This window comes from Balaenoptera physalus, assembly GCF_965194825.1.
Source record: "Balaenoptera physalus genome assembly, chromosome: 16".
NCBI lineage: Eukaryota > Metazoa > Chordata > Mammalia > Artiodactyla > Balaenopteridae > Balaenoptera > Balaenoptera physalus.
The window spans coordinates 30,866,106-30,884,132 of NC_138898.1; the positions used below are offsets into that span (position 1 = coordinate 30,866,106).

At 47.0% G+C, this 18,027-nt stretch overlaps 1 protein-coding gene across 1 annotated transcript; it reads left to right on the top strand.

The window, feature by feature from the left end:
- The first annotated feature begins 4,308 nt into the window (after window positions 1-4,308).
- AP5S1 (adaptor related protein complex 5 subunit sigma 1) lies at window positions 4,309-8,290 on the top strand. Its single transcript, XM_082431932.1, has 3 exons — window positions 4,309-4,613; window positions 5,684-5,872; window positions 7,174-8,290. Exons 2-3 carry the CDS (start codon window positions 5,700-5,702, stop codon window positions 7,598-7,600), a joined length of 600 nt encoding a protein of 199 aa, XP_082288058.1. The 5' UTR covers window positions 4,309-4,613; window positions 5,684-5,699; the 3' UTR covers window positions 7,601-8,290.
- The last annotated feature ends 9,737 nt before the right edge of the window (window positions 8,291-18,027 follow it).

Sequence of the window (18,027 nt, forward strand, 5' to 3'; positions counted from 1 at the left end):
ATAGCAGGTAAGCAGGGCTGGGATTATGGCCTCTGGGAGCTGAGGGTGTGGGCCAACAGTCTCTCTGGTGACCCTGAAGGAATGGGGGAGAAGGGGACACACGAGGGAGGGGATGAAACAGGCTGAAATTTATGGACATGCACACCTCACTCAGTACAAGTGTAATATCAGGAAAGTTACTTGATCTCAGTGCCTCATCTGCAAAATGGGGATAGTAAAGTCCCTCCTTCAAAGGCTTGTGGATTGGATCAAATGAGTTGGTGTATGTAAAGCACTAAGAATAGGGCCTGCCTACATCAAGTGCCACACAAAAGTCTGCTATGGCTGTTATTACTTAGAGCCAATGTGGGGATTACAAGACCAGACAGGTAAAAAGGATAAGCCTAAAAACACTTAATTAAAAGAAAGGGGCCAAACTTTCTGCCCATGGACATGCCCCTGGGTGATGGGTTACAAGGGAAAAGCCCAGCTGCTCTGTCTAGGAGACTGGTGTCCTACTGCACCAAAGTAGCTGTTAGAAGACTGTGGATGGGGGTTGGTGCAGACAGAGGAGGAGGAGGCCGTCTGGTGACCCACATGGGGCAAGCCATCTCTGAGATGGCCCAGGGAGGTGGAGGGGGATGGAAGTATAAGGCTTGCCCTACTTTGGTCTCCTTAATTCTAGGGCAACCATAGCTACTCGAGCTCAGCCCACCTGGACTCTCAGTAAAGCAGATCCCCTCTTCCTCTTAGTTTCCTCCTCTACAGTTTGAGAAATGGCTAAACATTCTTATCAGACATTCAAAAAATCCATTGCCTGGGGCTGGCAGAATCCATCTAATTGCCCTCCCCTCATCCAGAAGTAGGCGGTGGCCCAGCTGGTCTGGCCTGAGGTTTCGGGGGTCCGTAAAGATCTTCAATAAGCGTTTCCAGCTGTCAAAAACCAGTTAGGGGGGGACTTCCCTGGTGGTGCAGTGGTTAAGAATCTGCCTGCCAAGGCAGGGGACACGGTTCGATCCCTGGTTCGGGAAGATCCCACATGCAAAGGAGCAACTAAGCCCATGCGCCACAACTACTGAGCCTGCACTCTAGAGGCTGCGAGCCACAACTACTGAAGCCTGTGCGTCCTAGAGCCCACGCGCTGCAACTACTGAGCCCGCGTGCTGCAACTACTGAAACCCGTGGGTCTAGGGCCCATGCTCCGCAATAAGAGAAGCCACTGCAATGAGAAGCCCCGGGTTGCTGCAACTAGAGAAAGCCTGCATGCAGCAACAAAGACCCAATGCAGCTAAAAAAAGAAAAAAAAAACAACGGGGCTGTCTTGGGGGAGTGAGCTTCCCGTCCCTGGAGGTGTGTTAAGCAGGACCTGAGGGTTGGTCCTGATGTCTGGGAGAAGCAGCAGAGCTTCCCAAGCCAGGCTGCCCATCAGTGATTCAGGACCCTGCATGGCTTGGGTAAGTGGGAAATGGAAACTGCTGTCCAAATTGAGTCAGTATCAGACACCACGTGCATCCTGATGGTGGGCATCAACGGGGATTGGAAGGGGCAAACACCAGGCTGCCTGCCACTGTGGGGCAGGCCTCACCCTGAAATGGGTAAAGAGCAATGGAGGGTGGGAGTGTGAGGAAGGGGTCAATGTGAGGGGCTTCAGGCAATCCCCCCAACTCAGAGGGCCACTGAGAAGAGCAGAGCTGGGGAGTGGAGTGATGAGCACCTTTGCCGACAGCCAGAGGAGGGGGAGGGGAAATGACTTGAAGGTGTGGCCCCTCATCTCAGCTAGGCAGGTGGGCCAGGCCTCAAATCCAGCCAGCTGCTTATTTATTTTTTAGGTTTTTTTTTTTTTTTTTTTTTCTGAAGTACAGTTGATTGTGTTAGTGTTGTTGTGTTAGTTTCTGGTGTACAGCAAAGTGATTCAGTTATATATAATATACATATTCTTTTTCATATTCTTTTCCATTATGGTTTATTATAGGATACTGAATTGTAGTGCTTTATTTTTCTTCTTCTCTCCTGCCTCTATCACTCACTCACACACACACACACACACACACACTCTAGCCACAAACCCACATCTTCACATACTGTGTGCCTGGCCCCGCCACAATTTCTAGGGTAACTGCTATAAAAGGCTGGCACACATGAACATGCACATACCAGGAAGCAGAAGTTCAGCCTGTCCATCGCCCTGCCTCTGAGCTGCTGCCAGACCAGAAGGCCCCACCTGCTTTCCAGGACTGACCAAGGCCTCTCTGACACCTTCTCCTATCTTGCCTCTGCATTAATGCTTGTCAACATTTACTGATTTATTGAGTACCAACTACATGTCAGGCTCCACTCTGCCCACTTCACATGCTGCCTCACTTAACTCATTTGAGTTAGGCTGCACATAACAGAAACACCACACAGCGGTTTAACAAAATAAATACATTGCAATATGTGCTCCTCATTCAGCAAGAAGGCTCTGCAGCGTCTCGGGGGACACAGGCTGCTTCCTGCCTCACTGTCCCCAGCACACTACTTTGACCTTGGGGGCACAAGTTGGCTGAGGGCTGCCAAAAGTTGGGAATGGCATCTGAGTCTGCCTCACTTATTTGGACACCACCTCCATCTGGGTCCCCCACTGACCTCCAGAAGCTCAGGCCAGCTTCTCACTGCTGTCTCCTCTGTGTACGTCACACTAGGCTGGCCTCCCCAGCAGCCTGGGACCTTGTGTAGACTCACTGCCTGACAAGTGGACAGAGGCCAGAATACTGTGTTCCGGATGCCAGTTGGCCCCCAGCAACCAATGCCCTCTGCCAGCAATTTGCTGTAATCAGGTGGCAGACATGAGTCCTGGCTGAGAGTGATAGGGACCAGGAACTGAGGCAACATCATCCCAGCCTTGTGGCTGAGGCCCAACTGTCTCTGGGCTTGCCCCTCCACCTACAAATACATATATGTGTTGCACCTGTGGTCAGAATGCCCACACACTCTGGCCAGCCCCAAGGCCACCTCCTCTAGCCTCCCTTCACTGCCCCCCTGCCCACATCCTATAGCCAGAGGGGCCCAGACTGCACTCCAAGGTCCCTGCCTGAGCTGCCCTGCCCTTCTTTCTTCAGTCACCAAGAAGTGTGTTTGGGTTGGCTCCAGGCCTGCCTTGTGCATGGCCGTGGGGAATGAAACTGGGCACCGCAGCCAGGGTGTACCCCATAGGAGACATCAGCACCATAGGCAGACCCTCACAATGGATATAAAGGGGACAGCTGAATGCTAATGGGCAGTCCAGCAGGAAGACTTCCCCTAGGTTTTGCTCTGAGCACCTTTTTAAAAAAATTATTTATTTATTTATTTATTTTTGGCTGTGTTGGGTCTTCGTTTCTGTGCGAGGGCTTTCTCTAGTTGTGGCAAGTGGGGGCCACTCTTCATCACGGTGCGCGGGCCTTTCACTATCATGGCCTCTCCTGTTGCGGAGCACAGGCTCCAGACGCGCAGGCTCAGTAATTGTGGCTCACGGGCCTAGTTGCTCCGCGGCATGTGGGATCTTCCCAGACCAGGGCTTGAACCCGGGTCCCCTGCATTGGCAGGCAGATTCTCAACCACTGTGCCACCAGGGAAGCCCCTGAGCATCTTTTGAAGGGCTAATAAAGGGGAGGAAAGGGCAGGCCAGGCCGAGGAAACACCCAGTGTGGGGTTTTGGGCACAGAACACATCTGGGGAGGTTGCAGCAGTTCACATGCCAAAAAGTAAAAGGATTATGTGGGGAGGTGGGGGGCCGGGGTGCCCAGGGCAGGCAATGAGGCTCAGACAAGTCTTGCAGGGCCCCAAACACCTCTGGGCCAAGACTCCAACAGGGAAGGACCTGGCAGTGACCCTTTCAGGCTTAAGGTACAAGTCCTTTCCCTACACTTTTGATGGCCTCCCTCAAAGAGGGGACAAGGAAAGAGCTTGTTAGAGGTGGAAGTGTGAAAGGAAAAACTAATCAGCCTACCAAATCCTATGGGGCTTCACTGGGGCCCAGTAAAGTGACTGACCTGCCAGGGATGCATAGCTGGTGACCAGAGTTTTAATCTTTCCACTCCAAACCGAGCCCTAGTCTTAACCCACCGCAGGAACCCACAACCCAGAAGCTCTCCCCACGAACTACGTAAATATGCATGTTTCCCCCAAGCCTTCTTTCCCGGAGCTAAAGCCCAGCAACCTGAATTTTAACAGGCGCCCCCGTGATTCCCACGCATATTGTCCAGTTGGAGACCTCTGCCCTGCACCTTCAGACCCCGCCTCTCCCGGAAAGGCCACGCACCGGGTCGGGCGCCCCCTCGTGGCCGCCGGGGGAAGTGGCCTGGGGCTCGACTGGTCTAGGGCTTCGAGTGGGAACCCCGCGTACCCAGTCAGTGAGTGACCAGCGTGGGCCGCGCCGTGAACCCGGAGCAAGGGGATTTTGGTCCGACGGTGAAAGTCGCCTGAGCTGGAGGTCCAGGCGTCGGAAGGCCACCCACGCCCCGCAGCCGGAGCACAGCTCGGGATATGAGGCCCCGCCCACCCTGAGCGCGTCACTCTCACGCGCGCGCCTGCTACTGGCGTGCGCAACTGCCGTATCTCCCGTTTAGCCGAGTGAAGGGGTCTGTTAGTAGAAGTCCGTGGGCACGGAAGAAAAGGTGAGTGTCTCGCCTCGAGGACAGCGGCCCGGGGTTGCAGGGCACACTCAGTCCAGGGTGCCCCCTCCTTAGGCTTGGCTAGCTGGGGCAAGCAACTACAGTCCCCCAGAGGCACAGCGCCACAGGGTTGCCCCAAGTAGTGACGTAAGCGTCTTGGCTGCTACCATTTCTCTGTGGGGGGCGGGGGGGGGGACGCGGTGGCGAAGGCTGATGACGGCTCTGATTGCGGGTAGAGGGTCGCGGGAGGTCAGTCGAGGTCTCCGAGCTACGGGTTTCAAAGCGCTGTCGCGAACCTTCTTGTTTAACCAGTTTAAACTCACGATCTATTTACCCTTAGCTACAGATATCTGCTTACCGTCTACCCGCTGCCTTTCAACCCCGGGCTGGTCACTGAGCCAAACACCATTATTATTACTATTTCGTGGTCTTTATTTTGGCGTGATCTCAAGCTTACGGAAAATTTCAAGACTGTTCTTATAAAGAACTCCTGTATACTTAATTTTCCAATTAAGTTAGTTGCAGATATGCTGCCCCTTTACCTCTATATTTAGAGGTACTTCAGTGTGTATTTTCTAAAAACAAGGACATTCTCCTACATTCAAAATCTGGTAACATCGATCAAGACTATTATCTAACCTGTAATCCGTATTTAAATGCTTCCAGTTGTCCTAGTAGTGCCCTATGTTGAAACTACCTTTTTCTCTGCCAGGGCTCCTATCTAGTACCGCAGGATGCATTCAGCTGTCTTGTCTCTTTGGCCTCCTTCAGTCTGGAGCAGCTCCCCAGTGTTCCTTGACTCTGATGACTGACATTTTTCAAGATTCCTGGCTGGTTGTTTGTAGATTTGGCTTTGGGGTTGTCTAAGATAGCTGCTAGACTCTTATGGACAGAGTTGGTGCTGACCACATACAGAGGCTGGGCGTGTGTCTTGGGTGACTGAGGAGGACCAGTGAATAGCCACACCAGCCTCCAGACACGCTCCCAGGCCTAGCTAGGCCAGACCCTTTCTGTGGTTGCCTCCCCTCTGGGGTTTTACACTCATCTCACTGAGATCTCTGGCTTTCCTGTAGCATCCATCCCAGAGCCATGGTCCATGTCTTCCTCATCCACACCTTGCGGGCCACGAAGGCTGAGGAGGGCCTTTGCCGAGTGCTCTACTCCTGCTTCTTTGGTACCGAGAATTCACCCAACGACCCACAGCCACATGGTGCTGAGAGGGACAGGCTCCTCCGAAAGGAGCAGATTTTGGCCGTGGCCAGGTAACACAGTCCAACCCATTGAATACACACCGATTATGATAGGTTTTCTGGGGGGCACAGAGAAACAGGAGGACTAAGAAGCAGAGAGCAAGTTTTAGAGTAGTGCTTTCAAAGTCTTCCACAGTAGTCACAAGTATTATATGAAAAAGGGGTTAAAGACATAATAATGCTATTATCATCATCATTATTTATTATAGTTAGCATTTATGGTAATTTTTTTGTAGTTAGCATTTATTGAGCCTGTATGTACTAAGCATTTTATGTTCTGAGCATTTTGTGTATATGAACTCATTTTATCTTTGAAACAGTCTTTTGAGGTAGGTACATTATCCCCACCTTACAGATGAGTAAACTGAGCTACAGAGAGTTAAAGAAATTTAACCTGTCTAAGGTTATGCATCTAGAAAGTGAAAGAGTTGGGATTTGAGTGTAAGCAGTACAGATTAAATATGCTTTGCAGTGCAGGACTTTTCAGGGCCCTTGGTGTGCCTTTAAGCTTAATGAATTTCTTAGGAGGAGAGAGAATGTGGTTTATGGGAATCTGTGTCAAGAGCCTCCCAAAAGCCCAGGATCCACAGGGTACAGTTGGGAAACAGTGTTCTAGATGTGATGGCTGACCTTGGACCTTCCCCTCACAGACCCAGTCTGAACCAGCAGGTGCCAGAATCTCCTGGCCCCTCTGTGTTTTGGGTGGGGGGATTAACACTCTGGGGCAACCCTGGGCCAGCCTCTTGTTTATCTCTTTGTTCTGCTGGGCCTCCTCCCCCTTATGTGGCACAGAAAACCAAACGTGTCTTTAAGAGCAGCCTGTACATGGCCCAAATTGGAAGGTGATTCATGAGAGATCAGAGAGTGATTTCAAAAGCCTGGATGTCCAAGTGCAAGGTTTTTCTTTTTTATTTGGAGAGGGCTGCAGGATGGGGTGAGGGTGGAGAGGTTGGACAGCCTGGGTTGGACATAGCTTTTACTCCGCTTCTCATCTCTTGTTGAGATGTTGAGGAGGCCTCTGTGAAGCAGGTAGGGGCAGGATCTTCATCCCCTGGTGCCTTTTCCCAGCCCAGGGAGCTGTGTTCAGAACCTGCCTTCTCTTGGCCACATGGAGTGAAATGGTTCAGGGCCTGGAGGCTGGAGCCTGGATTCCCATCTGGGCTCATCCTTCCTGCTCTGTGGCCCTGGGCAGGTCACTTCACTTAGTCTTTCTAGGGCTTAGTTTCTGCATCTAGTTATGGGGATAATGGCAGCTCCCAGCTCCAGGGGTGGTCCTGAGGATGACAGGTCAGTGACCCACCTATTCTCCACAGGCAGGTGGAGTCCATGTGCCAACTGCAGCAGCAGGCGTGCGGCCGGCCTGCTGTGGACCTGCAGCCCCAGTCCTCAGATGACCCAGTGCGCCTGCATGAGTCCCCATGTGGGGCCTTCCGCCTGACGGCAGGGGACCCTTTCCAGGAGCCTCGGACGGTGGTGTGGCTAGGCGTGCTCTCATTAGGCTTCGCCCTGGTGCTGAATGCCCACGAGAACCTGCTGCTGGCAGAGGGCACGCTTCGGCTGCTGGCCCGCCTTCTCCTTGAGCACCTCCGGCTGCTGGTCCCCACTGCCAACCTCCTGCTACGGGCTGACTGCATCGAGGGCATCCTCGCCCGCTTCCTGCCCCATGGTCAGCTGCTATTCCTCAATGACCAGTTTGTCCAGGGTCTGGAGAAAGAATTCAGTGCTGCCTGGACCCGCTGACCCCTCAATGGGATGGAACTCCCTAAGAGGGCAAGGAGGGAGGATGGGGATGGACAGATATACAGCCAGGTAAAATTTGGCATCTGCCTCCTCCCAGCTCTGGTGTGCTGCCACACCCAGGACAAATGGATGGGACAAGCTGGCAGAAAAGGGGGCCAGGGAGAGGGTAGAGAGGAGGAATCACAGAGCATCCTATACCTGGAGTGACCTCATGACTTACTCAGACTGCTGCAGTGGTCCAGCCCCGCTTGTCCTTGACCCCACTTTCTCCCATCCCTGCCAGCCAGCCCCAAATAGTCCACCAGCCACTAGTGCTGGGGCAGTAAGGAACGGCTGCTTGGAACTCAGCCCACTTTCTTCCAAACCCATAGTCATTGCAGTGCAAAAGGAGTCTCTGAGATTTCGAGGGTCAGGGAGCTGGCTTCTGCCTTTGCACCTACTTAGGCACCATCATCAAGGATTTTGTTGGCGAGGGCCTGCTCAGTGTCCAGCCCCACCACAGTTCACAAAGGTGTGAGTTGTTCAGCAGAGAGGCTCCATAGCTCCTTTTGGGCCCAGCCTATGCCCACTGGCAGCCATGAGATAATCATGGGCTTACTTTGTCTGCAGGGAGAGAGGGTGGTGTCGGGTGAGAGAGATCTGATGTTGTCCTTCTCATTTTGAATTAAAAGCACCGAGTGTGTGATTTCACCCTCTGTTTCTGTGAGTTTGATTAATTCACGTCTTTTCCTGTGCCACTCTGAGCTGGGTGTCTGAGCCTTCGTGGTCAAGTATGTCCCCAAGAGACTTCTTGGGAGGTTCTCCACCTCTTGTCCCCCTCATCACTTCTGTCTCCTTAAATGCCTCCTTCGGATTGTAGCACTTGCTTCCTCTACCAAAATGTGGTGTGTTGGTGTGGATCCCTGAGAAGCAGAGCCTGAGACAAGGATTAGGTACAAGCAGTTTATGTTGGAGGTGATCCCAGAAAGCACTGGAAGGGGAGGCAGACCATACAGGTGTATTATCAAGGGTAGGTAGGGAGCTAAGTGCACCAAGTGCCCCTGGGGGCCAGTGCACAGCAGTCACCTCTGAATGACCTCACCTGAGGGGTGAAGGACAGTGGATGTTTGTCTGGAGCCCCCTTCCATCTGATTGTGAGTTGGTCCCAAGGCAAATTCCCTGGCTCTTTGTGCCCTCACAAAAAGCCCTTGGGCCTGCCTGCACCATGGTCAGGCCCAAAAGGTTATGGATGGGGCACCCAACTGCTGTTCGGGAGTCTTTACTCAGTAGCTCCTAGTGATGGTTTAAAATGATTCAGTTGGATAAAACCTCAGTTATATCTATTTTCACGATCTACTTGTGACCTGTGAGGTATGGCTTTCTTTCATGGGCAGAACGGGCCTCCTCCTAGGTGGTCAGTGTGCAGGTGTGGGCCTTGTCTCATGTTTGCCAAGTATTAGTTGCCCTTCGGCACCCAGGAAGAACCCACCCACACTCACTTAGGAGGCAGCACCTGTGATTGGAGTTTTGCCCTTCCAGTTCTGCAGCGAAGGCCATCAGCCATGCCATACCTTCCGTCACCACCGTCTCTACTAGGACAAGGCCACCTTCTCCATCCTAGGGTGCCACAAATCACCCTCTGACCTTGAAGCACTAAAGGGACCTCAGTCTGTATTTGTGGCAAGCTGTGCCACTGGAAATGTCCCAGAGGCCCCCAATGGGACACCCCTGCCCTATAAAGTCTGCTTTCTTGGCCTGCTCCTCCCCTCACTCCAGGCTGGTGGTCCTTGCCGAGTGGCTGTATTCTCACAAGAACAGGCCCCTCTGACTTCGGTTGAAGGGCTCAAGCTTGGCTGGTCTGAAACCTTTCTGAGGTTTGAAAAACCTATTTTTCAAACTGAGCTTGAGGAAGAGGGTGAGACCCTATTCCTCTAGAAGCTGTGGGAAATTGGGGTTAGGTGAGGCTTGTGGTGAGGCTTGAGGTGAGGCTACTTCCTCCCATCAAGTAGAGGAAACTGATACACAGGGAATGGCAGAGAGTGAGATCCTTTCCCGAGGCCACTGAGCCCCTGGTTTCCATGGTTCCAGATGCCCAGTTAGTACCTGGGTTTCTTTAATCATTCGAGTTTGCCCAGTGCCCTTTCTGTATATTCCCACTTTTGCCCCAGTACCTCTGAGCCGGGTTTCCACCACAACTTCTGACGCTTGCTTCACTTTCATCGAGCCTGCCTTGGCCCTGACACTCTGCTAGGTGCTATGCATGGTATAAGATGACTTGCTAGGATTTTGATTGGGAATGCATTGAATAGATGAAGATGAAGTTGGGAAGAACTGACATCTTGACAATATTGAGTCTTCTATCCATGAACAGGGAATATCTCGCCACTTATTTAGTTCTTTGATTCTTTCATCAGAGTTTTGTAGTTTTCCTTAAGGAGATCTTGTACACATTTTGTTAGATTTATATCTAAGTATTTCATTTTTGGGGGTGTTAATATAAATAGTAATGTGTTTTTTACTAGTCTTGAAGTATAGTTGATTTACAGTGTTGCATTAGTTTCTGGTGTACAGCAAAGTGGTTCATTTATACATATATATACATATTCATTTCCATTATGGCTTATTACAGGATATTGAGTATAGTTCCCTGTGCTATACAGTAGGACCTTGCTGTTTATCTATTTTATATATAGTTGTTTGTACCTACTAATCTCAGAGTCCTAATTTATCCCTCCCCCACCCCCTTCCCCTTGGCAACCACAAGTCTGTTCTCTATGTCTATGAGTCTATTTCTGTTTTGTAAATAAGTTCATTTGTGTCATATTTTAGATGCCACATATAAGTGATATCATATGGTACTTGTCTTTCTCTTTCTGACTTACTTCACTTAGTATGAGAATCTCTAGGCCCGTCCATGTTGCTGCAAATGGCATTATTTCCTTCTTTTTTATGGCTGAGTAGTATTCCATCGTATGTATATATACCACATCTTCTTTATCCATTCATCTGTTGATAGACATTTAGGTTGCGTCCATGTCTTGGCTATTATAAATAGTGCTGCTGGGGACTTCCCTGGTGGCACAGTGGTTAAGAATCAGCCTGCCCATGCAGGGGACATGGGTTCGAGCTCTGGTCCGGGAAGATCCCACATGCCACGGAGCAAGTAAGCCTGTGCGCCACAACTACTGAGCCTGCGCTCTAGAGCCTGTGAGCCACAATTACTGAAGCCCGCATGCCTAGAGCCTGTGCTCCACAACAAGAGAAGCCACTGCAGTGAGAAGCACGTGCACCGCAATGAAGAGTAGCCCCCGTGCACCGCAACGAAGAGTAGCCCCCGCTCGCCGCAACTAGAGAAAGCCCACATGCAGAAACGAAGACCCAGTGCAGCCAAAAATAAATAAATAAAATAAATAAAGTTAAAAAAAATAATAAATAAATAGTGCTGCTATGAACGTTGGGGTGCATGTATCTTTTCAGATTACAGTTTTCTCTTTTCTGGATATATGCCCACGAGTGGGATTGCTGTATCATATGGCAACTCTGTTTTTAGTATTTGAGGAACCTCCATACTGTTTTCCATAGTGGCTGCAATGGTAATGTATTTTTAATTTCAGATTCCACGTGTTCATTGTTGATATAGAGGAAAGGGAATGACTTTTGCATATTAACCTTATATCCTACAACTTTGCTATGATTGTTAGTTCCAAGAGTTTTTTTGTTGATTATTTCAGATTTTCTACATAGACAATCATGTCATCTGCTGACAGATGTGGTTTTATTTCTTCCTTCCCAATTTACTTACCTTTTATTTCTTTTTTTTTTTTTTGGTCTTATTGCATTAATTAGGACTTCAGTACAATTTGAAAAGGAGTGGTGAGATGAGATATCCTTGCTTTGTTCCTGATCTTAGTGGGAAATCTTCTCGTTTCTCACCACGAAGTATGATGTTTCCTGTAGGTTTTTGTAGATGTTCTTTATCAGGTTGAGGAAGTTCCCCTCTATTTCTAGTTTGCTGAGCGTTTTTATCATGAATGGATGTTGGATTTTGTAAAATACTTTTCCTGTATCTATTGGTATGATCATGTGATTATTCTTCCTCAGTCTGTTGATGTGATGCCATTAATTAATTTTCAGATGTTGAGCCAGCCTTGCATACCTGGGATAAATCCCACTTGGTCATGGTGTATAATTCTTTACATATTGTTGGATTCTATTTGCTAATATTTTGTTGAGCACTTTTGCATCTGTGTTCATGAGTGATATTGGTCTGCAGTTTCCCTGTATGCCTTTGTCTGGTTTTGGTATTATGGTAATGCTGGCCTCATGGAATGAGAAAGTATTTCCTCTGCTTCTATATCTTCAGGAAAAGATTTTAGCAAATTGGTATATTTTCTTCCCTAAATGTTTGGCAGACTACCAGTGAGCCCATTTGGGCCAGCCTTGAATTTTTATTTATTTATTTTAAAACTTATGTATTTAAATCAATTTTTATTGGTGTATAGTTGCTTTACAATGTTGTGTTAATTTCTACTTGAATTTTTTAAATGTTTATTTTTTAAATTAAATTTCGTTTTCTAAACAGGTAACATGGTTTAGAAATCAAAATGATAAAAATGTTTTTACTGAAAAACTTGGTCCTGCCTCTGTCCTCATCTACCCTGTTTCCCCCTCTGCCCTAATGTATAATAGCCTTCTAGGTTTCCTACATATCTTTCTATCTCTCTTTATACAAATATAAGCAAATACATACTTTTTTTGGCTGCGTTGGGTCTTTGTTGCTGCACGTGGGCTTTCTCTAGTTGGGGCAAGCAGGGGCTACTCTTCTCTGCAGTGCGCGGGCTTCTCATTGCGGTGGCTTTTCTTGTTGCGGAGCATGGGCTCTAGGCGCGTGGGCTTCAGTAGTTGTGGCACACGGCTCTCAGTAGTTACGGCGCACAGGCTTAGTTGCTCCACGGCATGTGTGATCTTCCCAGATCAGGGTGCAAACGCGTGTCCGCCTGCGTTGGCAGGTGGATTCTTAACCGCTGTGCCACCAGGGAAGTCCCGTACGTCTATTTTTATTCTACTTCCTGCTTGCACTGTTGGCAACAATAGGTTGCCTACTATATATAGGATTCTGCACTTGTTTGTTTGACTTAACAGTGTATCTTGGAGATCTTTTTATAGCAGTACATAGTATTATTATTCTTTTTTTATTCTTATCCATTGTGTGGATATATTGTAGTTCATTTAGCAAACTAAAAATTACTGTGAAACAGTTCACATTTATAAAAAAAGTGCTTAGAATTATAAAATGAGCATCTAAGTACTAATCATTCAACTTTAAAAAAAAATTTTATTTATTTATTTTTGGCTGCATTGGGTCTTCGTTGCTGCACGCAGGTTTTCTCTAGTTGCGGCGAGTGGGGGCTAATCTTCGTTGCAGTGTGCGGGCTTCTCATTGCGGTGGCTTCTCTTGTTGCGGAGCAGGGCTCTAGGTGCACAGGCTTCAGTAGTTGTGGCGTGCAGGCTCAGTAGTTGTGGCTCGCAGGCTCTAGAACGCAGGCTCAGTGGTTGCGGCACACGGGCTTAGTTGCTCTGCAGCATGTGGGATCTTCCCAGACCAGGGCTGGAACCTGTGTCCCCTGCATTGGCAGATGGATTCTTAACCACTGTGCCACCAGGGAAGTCCAACTCATTAATTTGTGCTTTTATTTTCATTAAGTCCTTCCTTCTGTTTTTATTTGGTTTATCTATAACTTTTTAAGGGTGCTTATTAATTCTTCTATTTTCAGTCTTTTTTACAAAATTGGTATTAGCGGACTTCCCCTGGCAGTCCAGTGATTAAGATTCAGTGCTTCCACTGCAGGGGGTGCAGGTTTGATCCATGGTCGGGGAACTAGGATCCCACATGCTGTGCAGCGTGGCCAAAAAAAAAAAAAAAAGTTGGTATTAGTGTTTAAGTTATGAATTTTCCTCTGACTGCTGCTTTATCTGTATCCTACAGGGGTTTTGACATTTAGTATTTTCACTGTTGATATTTTCTAGAAAATCTAGTTTCATTTCTTTTTCCTCTCTGATTCCCTATTTCTGTACAATTTCCTAAGAAAAATATTCCTGAGTTCTTATATGTTTAAAAACATTTTTTTTTTGAGCCTTTATACTTGCTCTTTTTGCCTGGGTGCCCCAAAGATTCTTTGTTTTCTAGTGATATTACTAGACTATATCTATAGTATAAACATTGTTTTTTTCAAATGTAGATTGAAATCCTTTTTTATTTTAGAAACATTTTCCTGAATTATATTTTAATTTTTTTAAAATAAATTTATTTATTTATTGATTTATGGCTGTGTTGGGTCTTTGTTGCTGCACACAGGCTTTCTCTTGTTGCGGCAAGCGGGGGCTACTCTTCGTTGCGGTGCGTGGGCTTCTCATTGCGGTGGCGTCTCTTGTTGTGGAGCATGGGCTCTAGGCACGCGGGCTTCAGTAGTTGTGGTGCACGGGCTTCAGTAGTTGTGGCTCGCGGGCTCCAGAGCACAGGCTCAGTAGTTGTGGTGCACGGGCTTAGTTGCTCCGCGGCATGTGGGATCCTCCCGGACCAGGGCTCGAACCCGTGTCTCCTGCATTGGCAGGCGGACTCCCAACCACTGTGCCACCAGGGAAGCCCTGAATTATATTTTTAAATAGCTCTTGTATTTCATTGTTTTTGTTCCTTTCAAGGATGCCAATTATGCACTACTTGGCTCTTCTTTGCCTGTCATCCATAGCTTTCTTTTTTCCCCCATAATCCTCTGAACATGGCAGATCCCAGGAAGCAGGAAAAGAAAAAGCACTCCCTGAAGATGAATCTTGTATTTCAGTGAGGTAGGAACTGCATCACAATGGCACCCGTGGACTCAGTTTAGCTTAACCTAGGAGAGAGCCTGCAGGCTATGAAGTTCATGAGGCTCACCCATGTGATTCAGATCTCTGCCTTCTGGGTGGATTGAGGTCTTCCACCCCTGTGGAGCTGGCCCATCCTTCAGTATTCCAATACCAGTTGCTTGAGCCCTCATCCTGCCTGAAGTGGGATACTCGGTACTGCCCCAGCACATCATATGTGTCTCCTGGCCATCACTTGTTCTCATCTTCTGATTTTGTGGCATTGTCCTCCTCACTTGGGTCTCAGTGCATGTGGCTCCTCCCTTCTCTCTGCCCTGATGTGTCTGCTAAGAATACATGCTCTTTTATATTGTGTCTCTTGTTTTCTACATTATACTTAACACCTGGCACATAGCAGGCCCCCAAAGAATCAGGTATCTGGGTATAGCAGACTTTTACTAAAGTTTAGGTGGATAGAGGAGAGTTATCTTATAGAATCACAGAGCAAAAAACTTAAGATTGATTGTTAGACACTTGTGTTCCCTCAGTCTCTTGACCATTCCCCGCAAGGGGGTCTTCTCACTCCTAGTTCCCCCTGGTCCTTGGCCTCCCATCAACTTTCAGGTTGCTCCCTTCTGCTTTATTATTATTATTTCTTTTTTTACTAAAAACTGTTTTTCCTTCTTCTTTTTATTGTGAAATATACATAACATAAAATTGACCATTGTAACCATTTTTTAAATGTATAATTTAGTGGCATTAAGTACACTCACATTATTGTATCTTTTTTTTTTTTTTTTGGCTGCACCGCGTGCCATGCAGGATCTTAGTTCCCTGACCGGGAATTGAACCTGTGCCCCCTGCAGTGGAAGCATGGGGTCTTAACGACTGGACTGCCAGGGAAGTTCCTGTACTAATTTTTAATAGCTTTCTTCACCCCACCCCCATTATATGTGTTTATTTGTGTGTTTTATAGTTTAATGTTTCTTTTTCCCATCAGATTATAACCTCCAAGAGGGTTTATATTGTCTCTTGTTTTCTACATTATACTTAACACCTGGCACATAGCAGGCCAGGTGAATGAATGAATTCATATTGAATGAATGAATGCATGAATGAATAGGTGGTTTATAGAAGCCCCTTGGGGCCAAGGATTCTGCAACATCACCATGTAACAACTTTTTCTTTCTCCTGGGAAGCAGATAGAAACAATAGACTGTGTTATCTCTCAAGGTAGGTGCTGCCCAGGATCACAAGTCCCTTTCCCAGGTGACAAGCTGCTTGTTGCAGAAAAGGAAGCATCATGTAGCATCTGCAAGTTTCCTGCTGCAAGGCCCTCTGTGTTCAGAAGTTATGAGTTATCAGTATAACTCATAGCTTGCTTTCACATTTCTATTAATGAATAAGAATGATCTTTCCCCTCAGTGTTCTGAAAGAGGTTGGAGTTATGATTGGCTGTTACTACAGGCCTATGATTTCTGCCCCTAGGAAAGGTGAGTAAAAAAGTGGTCAGAACTCCTGCTCTTTCTGAAAGTCACCCGGAGGTGGCTTTGTCCATCCTAGTTATACAAACCACACAAGCTTGAGGGCCCAGAAGTCTTTGGACCAGCAGAGATTCCACCTTCAGCTAGAGCTGGGAGCAGAGCATTTACTGTCTGGGCATTGTTTGTAATTGATACTTAATCAGAAGCAAAAGGACATTAAAACCCTTTGATAGGTCTCTGGCTCATGTGGCCCTGTAATATCCATGTGATAAAAACAAAGTAAGGGGCTTCCCTGGTGGTACAGTGGTTAAGAATCTGCCTGCCAGTGCAGGGGACACGGGTTCAAGCCCTGGTCCGGGAAGATCCCACATGCCTCAGAGCAACTAAGCCCGTGCGCCACAACTATGGAGCCTGCGCTCGAGAGCCCACGAGCCACAGCTACTGAAGCCTGTGCATCTAGAGCCCGTTCTCCGCAACAAGAGAAGCCACTGCAATGAGAAGCCCACGCAGCGCAACGAAGAGTAGCCCCCGCTTGCCACAACTAGAGAAAACCCGCGCTCAGCAACGAAGACCCAACGCAGCCAAAAATAAATGATAATTAAAAAAAAAAATCGTAAAAAAGCAAAGTAAGTCATGGACAAGAGGAGCCTTCTCTGATCTGGAGAGGTCCTAAGGTAGGTTGTTGATAACAAAATGATCAGTAAAAATACCTTTCCTATGTCCATGAATAATGAGTTAGTACATGTAATGAAAGACAAGATCTCATTCAGGATAAAGACAAAAATACAAAATACCTAGGATCCGACATAATTAGAAATACATTGTGTCTATACAAAGATCTATGAACTCTACTGAGATGCTAAAACCAGTCAGTGAAAGATTGATGAGGAACAGGATTTTTATGTAGCCTTTCAGTGAATTAGTTATTAGTTACAAATGGGGAAATAGTAAATCTATGGTGGAGAAACTGGAGGGCACCCCATTTATCAAGTGATCGAAGTGAACATCCCCAGTAATGGGACAAATGGACATCCTGTGCTTCCTGATGTGCAGGAAGGACACAGTGTCACTTCTGAGTGTTAAAAATGTTTAACCTGAATCTGATCAGGAGGATGAAACCAAACAAACCCAAATAGAGGAAAATTCTGACCTGCAGTCTTCAAAAATACCAAGGCAGTGAAAGGCCAAGGAACTGCTTCAGATTAAAGGAGATCAAAGAAACATGACAACTCAAGGCAATGGGTGATCAAAGTTGGATCCTGAATCAGGAAAAAATTGTTATTGTCTGGGAATTATTGGGGCAATGATGGGACCTGGAAGCCACAGACTTTCAAGGGATTCATGGATAGAATTCATGGGATTCTGTAGTTCAGATGGGAGAAAAAATGCATCTTTTTCACTAATTACTATCTGAAATTAAGTTTTAATTGTTCTTTGTTCTACTTTATTATATAAAATGTATGAAATGCTGCTGAGACTTTGTAGTGTATTGTGAAGTACCTGCATGTTTTAAACTGATTGCATTTTCAATAATAGTGTTTTCTCTCCCCTCTGTGTTGGTGCATAAAGGTCTTTCTGTTGGTAGGATTTGTATTTCCCCAACATTACACATATTTAAAGTGTACAATTTGATGAGGTTTGACGTATGTATATACCCATGAAACAATCACCACAATCAAGATAATGAACACATCTATCACCTCTCTCCAAAAGTGTGCCTTTTGTAATTTCCTCCCTTTTAAAATGTTGGCTACAAGCAACAATGCTATTAGCAGGATCTGATACTTGGTCACCAAAAGAAATTATGGGTGTTTTAGTATCATGATAGAATTGATGCAGATACCTCAGATTATCATCTTTGCATGACACTATTTACATATTTATTTACTGAAACATTTGTTTAATACTTTAATGTATTTCAGTATTGGGTTTTGTTTTGTTTTGTTTCTTTGTAACCCTATTTATCTTTAAATGCCTTTAAAAACATTGTTCTGGCCTACGGACTTTACCAGACAGCCCAAGGAGTCACTGGCCTAAACCAAGTTAAGTGCTCATGTTCTAAAGAAACAGAACAGCCCCATGTGTGAGACCCTCATGTTCTGGCCTGTAGGGCTCTTCCACAGG

Excerpts from the sequence above, each read along its gene's own strand:
- AP5S1 (XM_082431932.1), top strand. The coding sequence starts at position 5,700 with ATGGTCCATGTCTTCCTCATCCACACCTTGCGGGCCACGAAGGCTGAG. Across the intron at positions 5,873-7,173 it reads CAGATTTTGGCCGTGGCCAG|GCAGGTGGAGTCCATGTGCC; the intron begins GTAACACAGTCC and ends TATTCTCCACAG.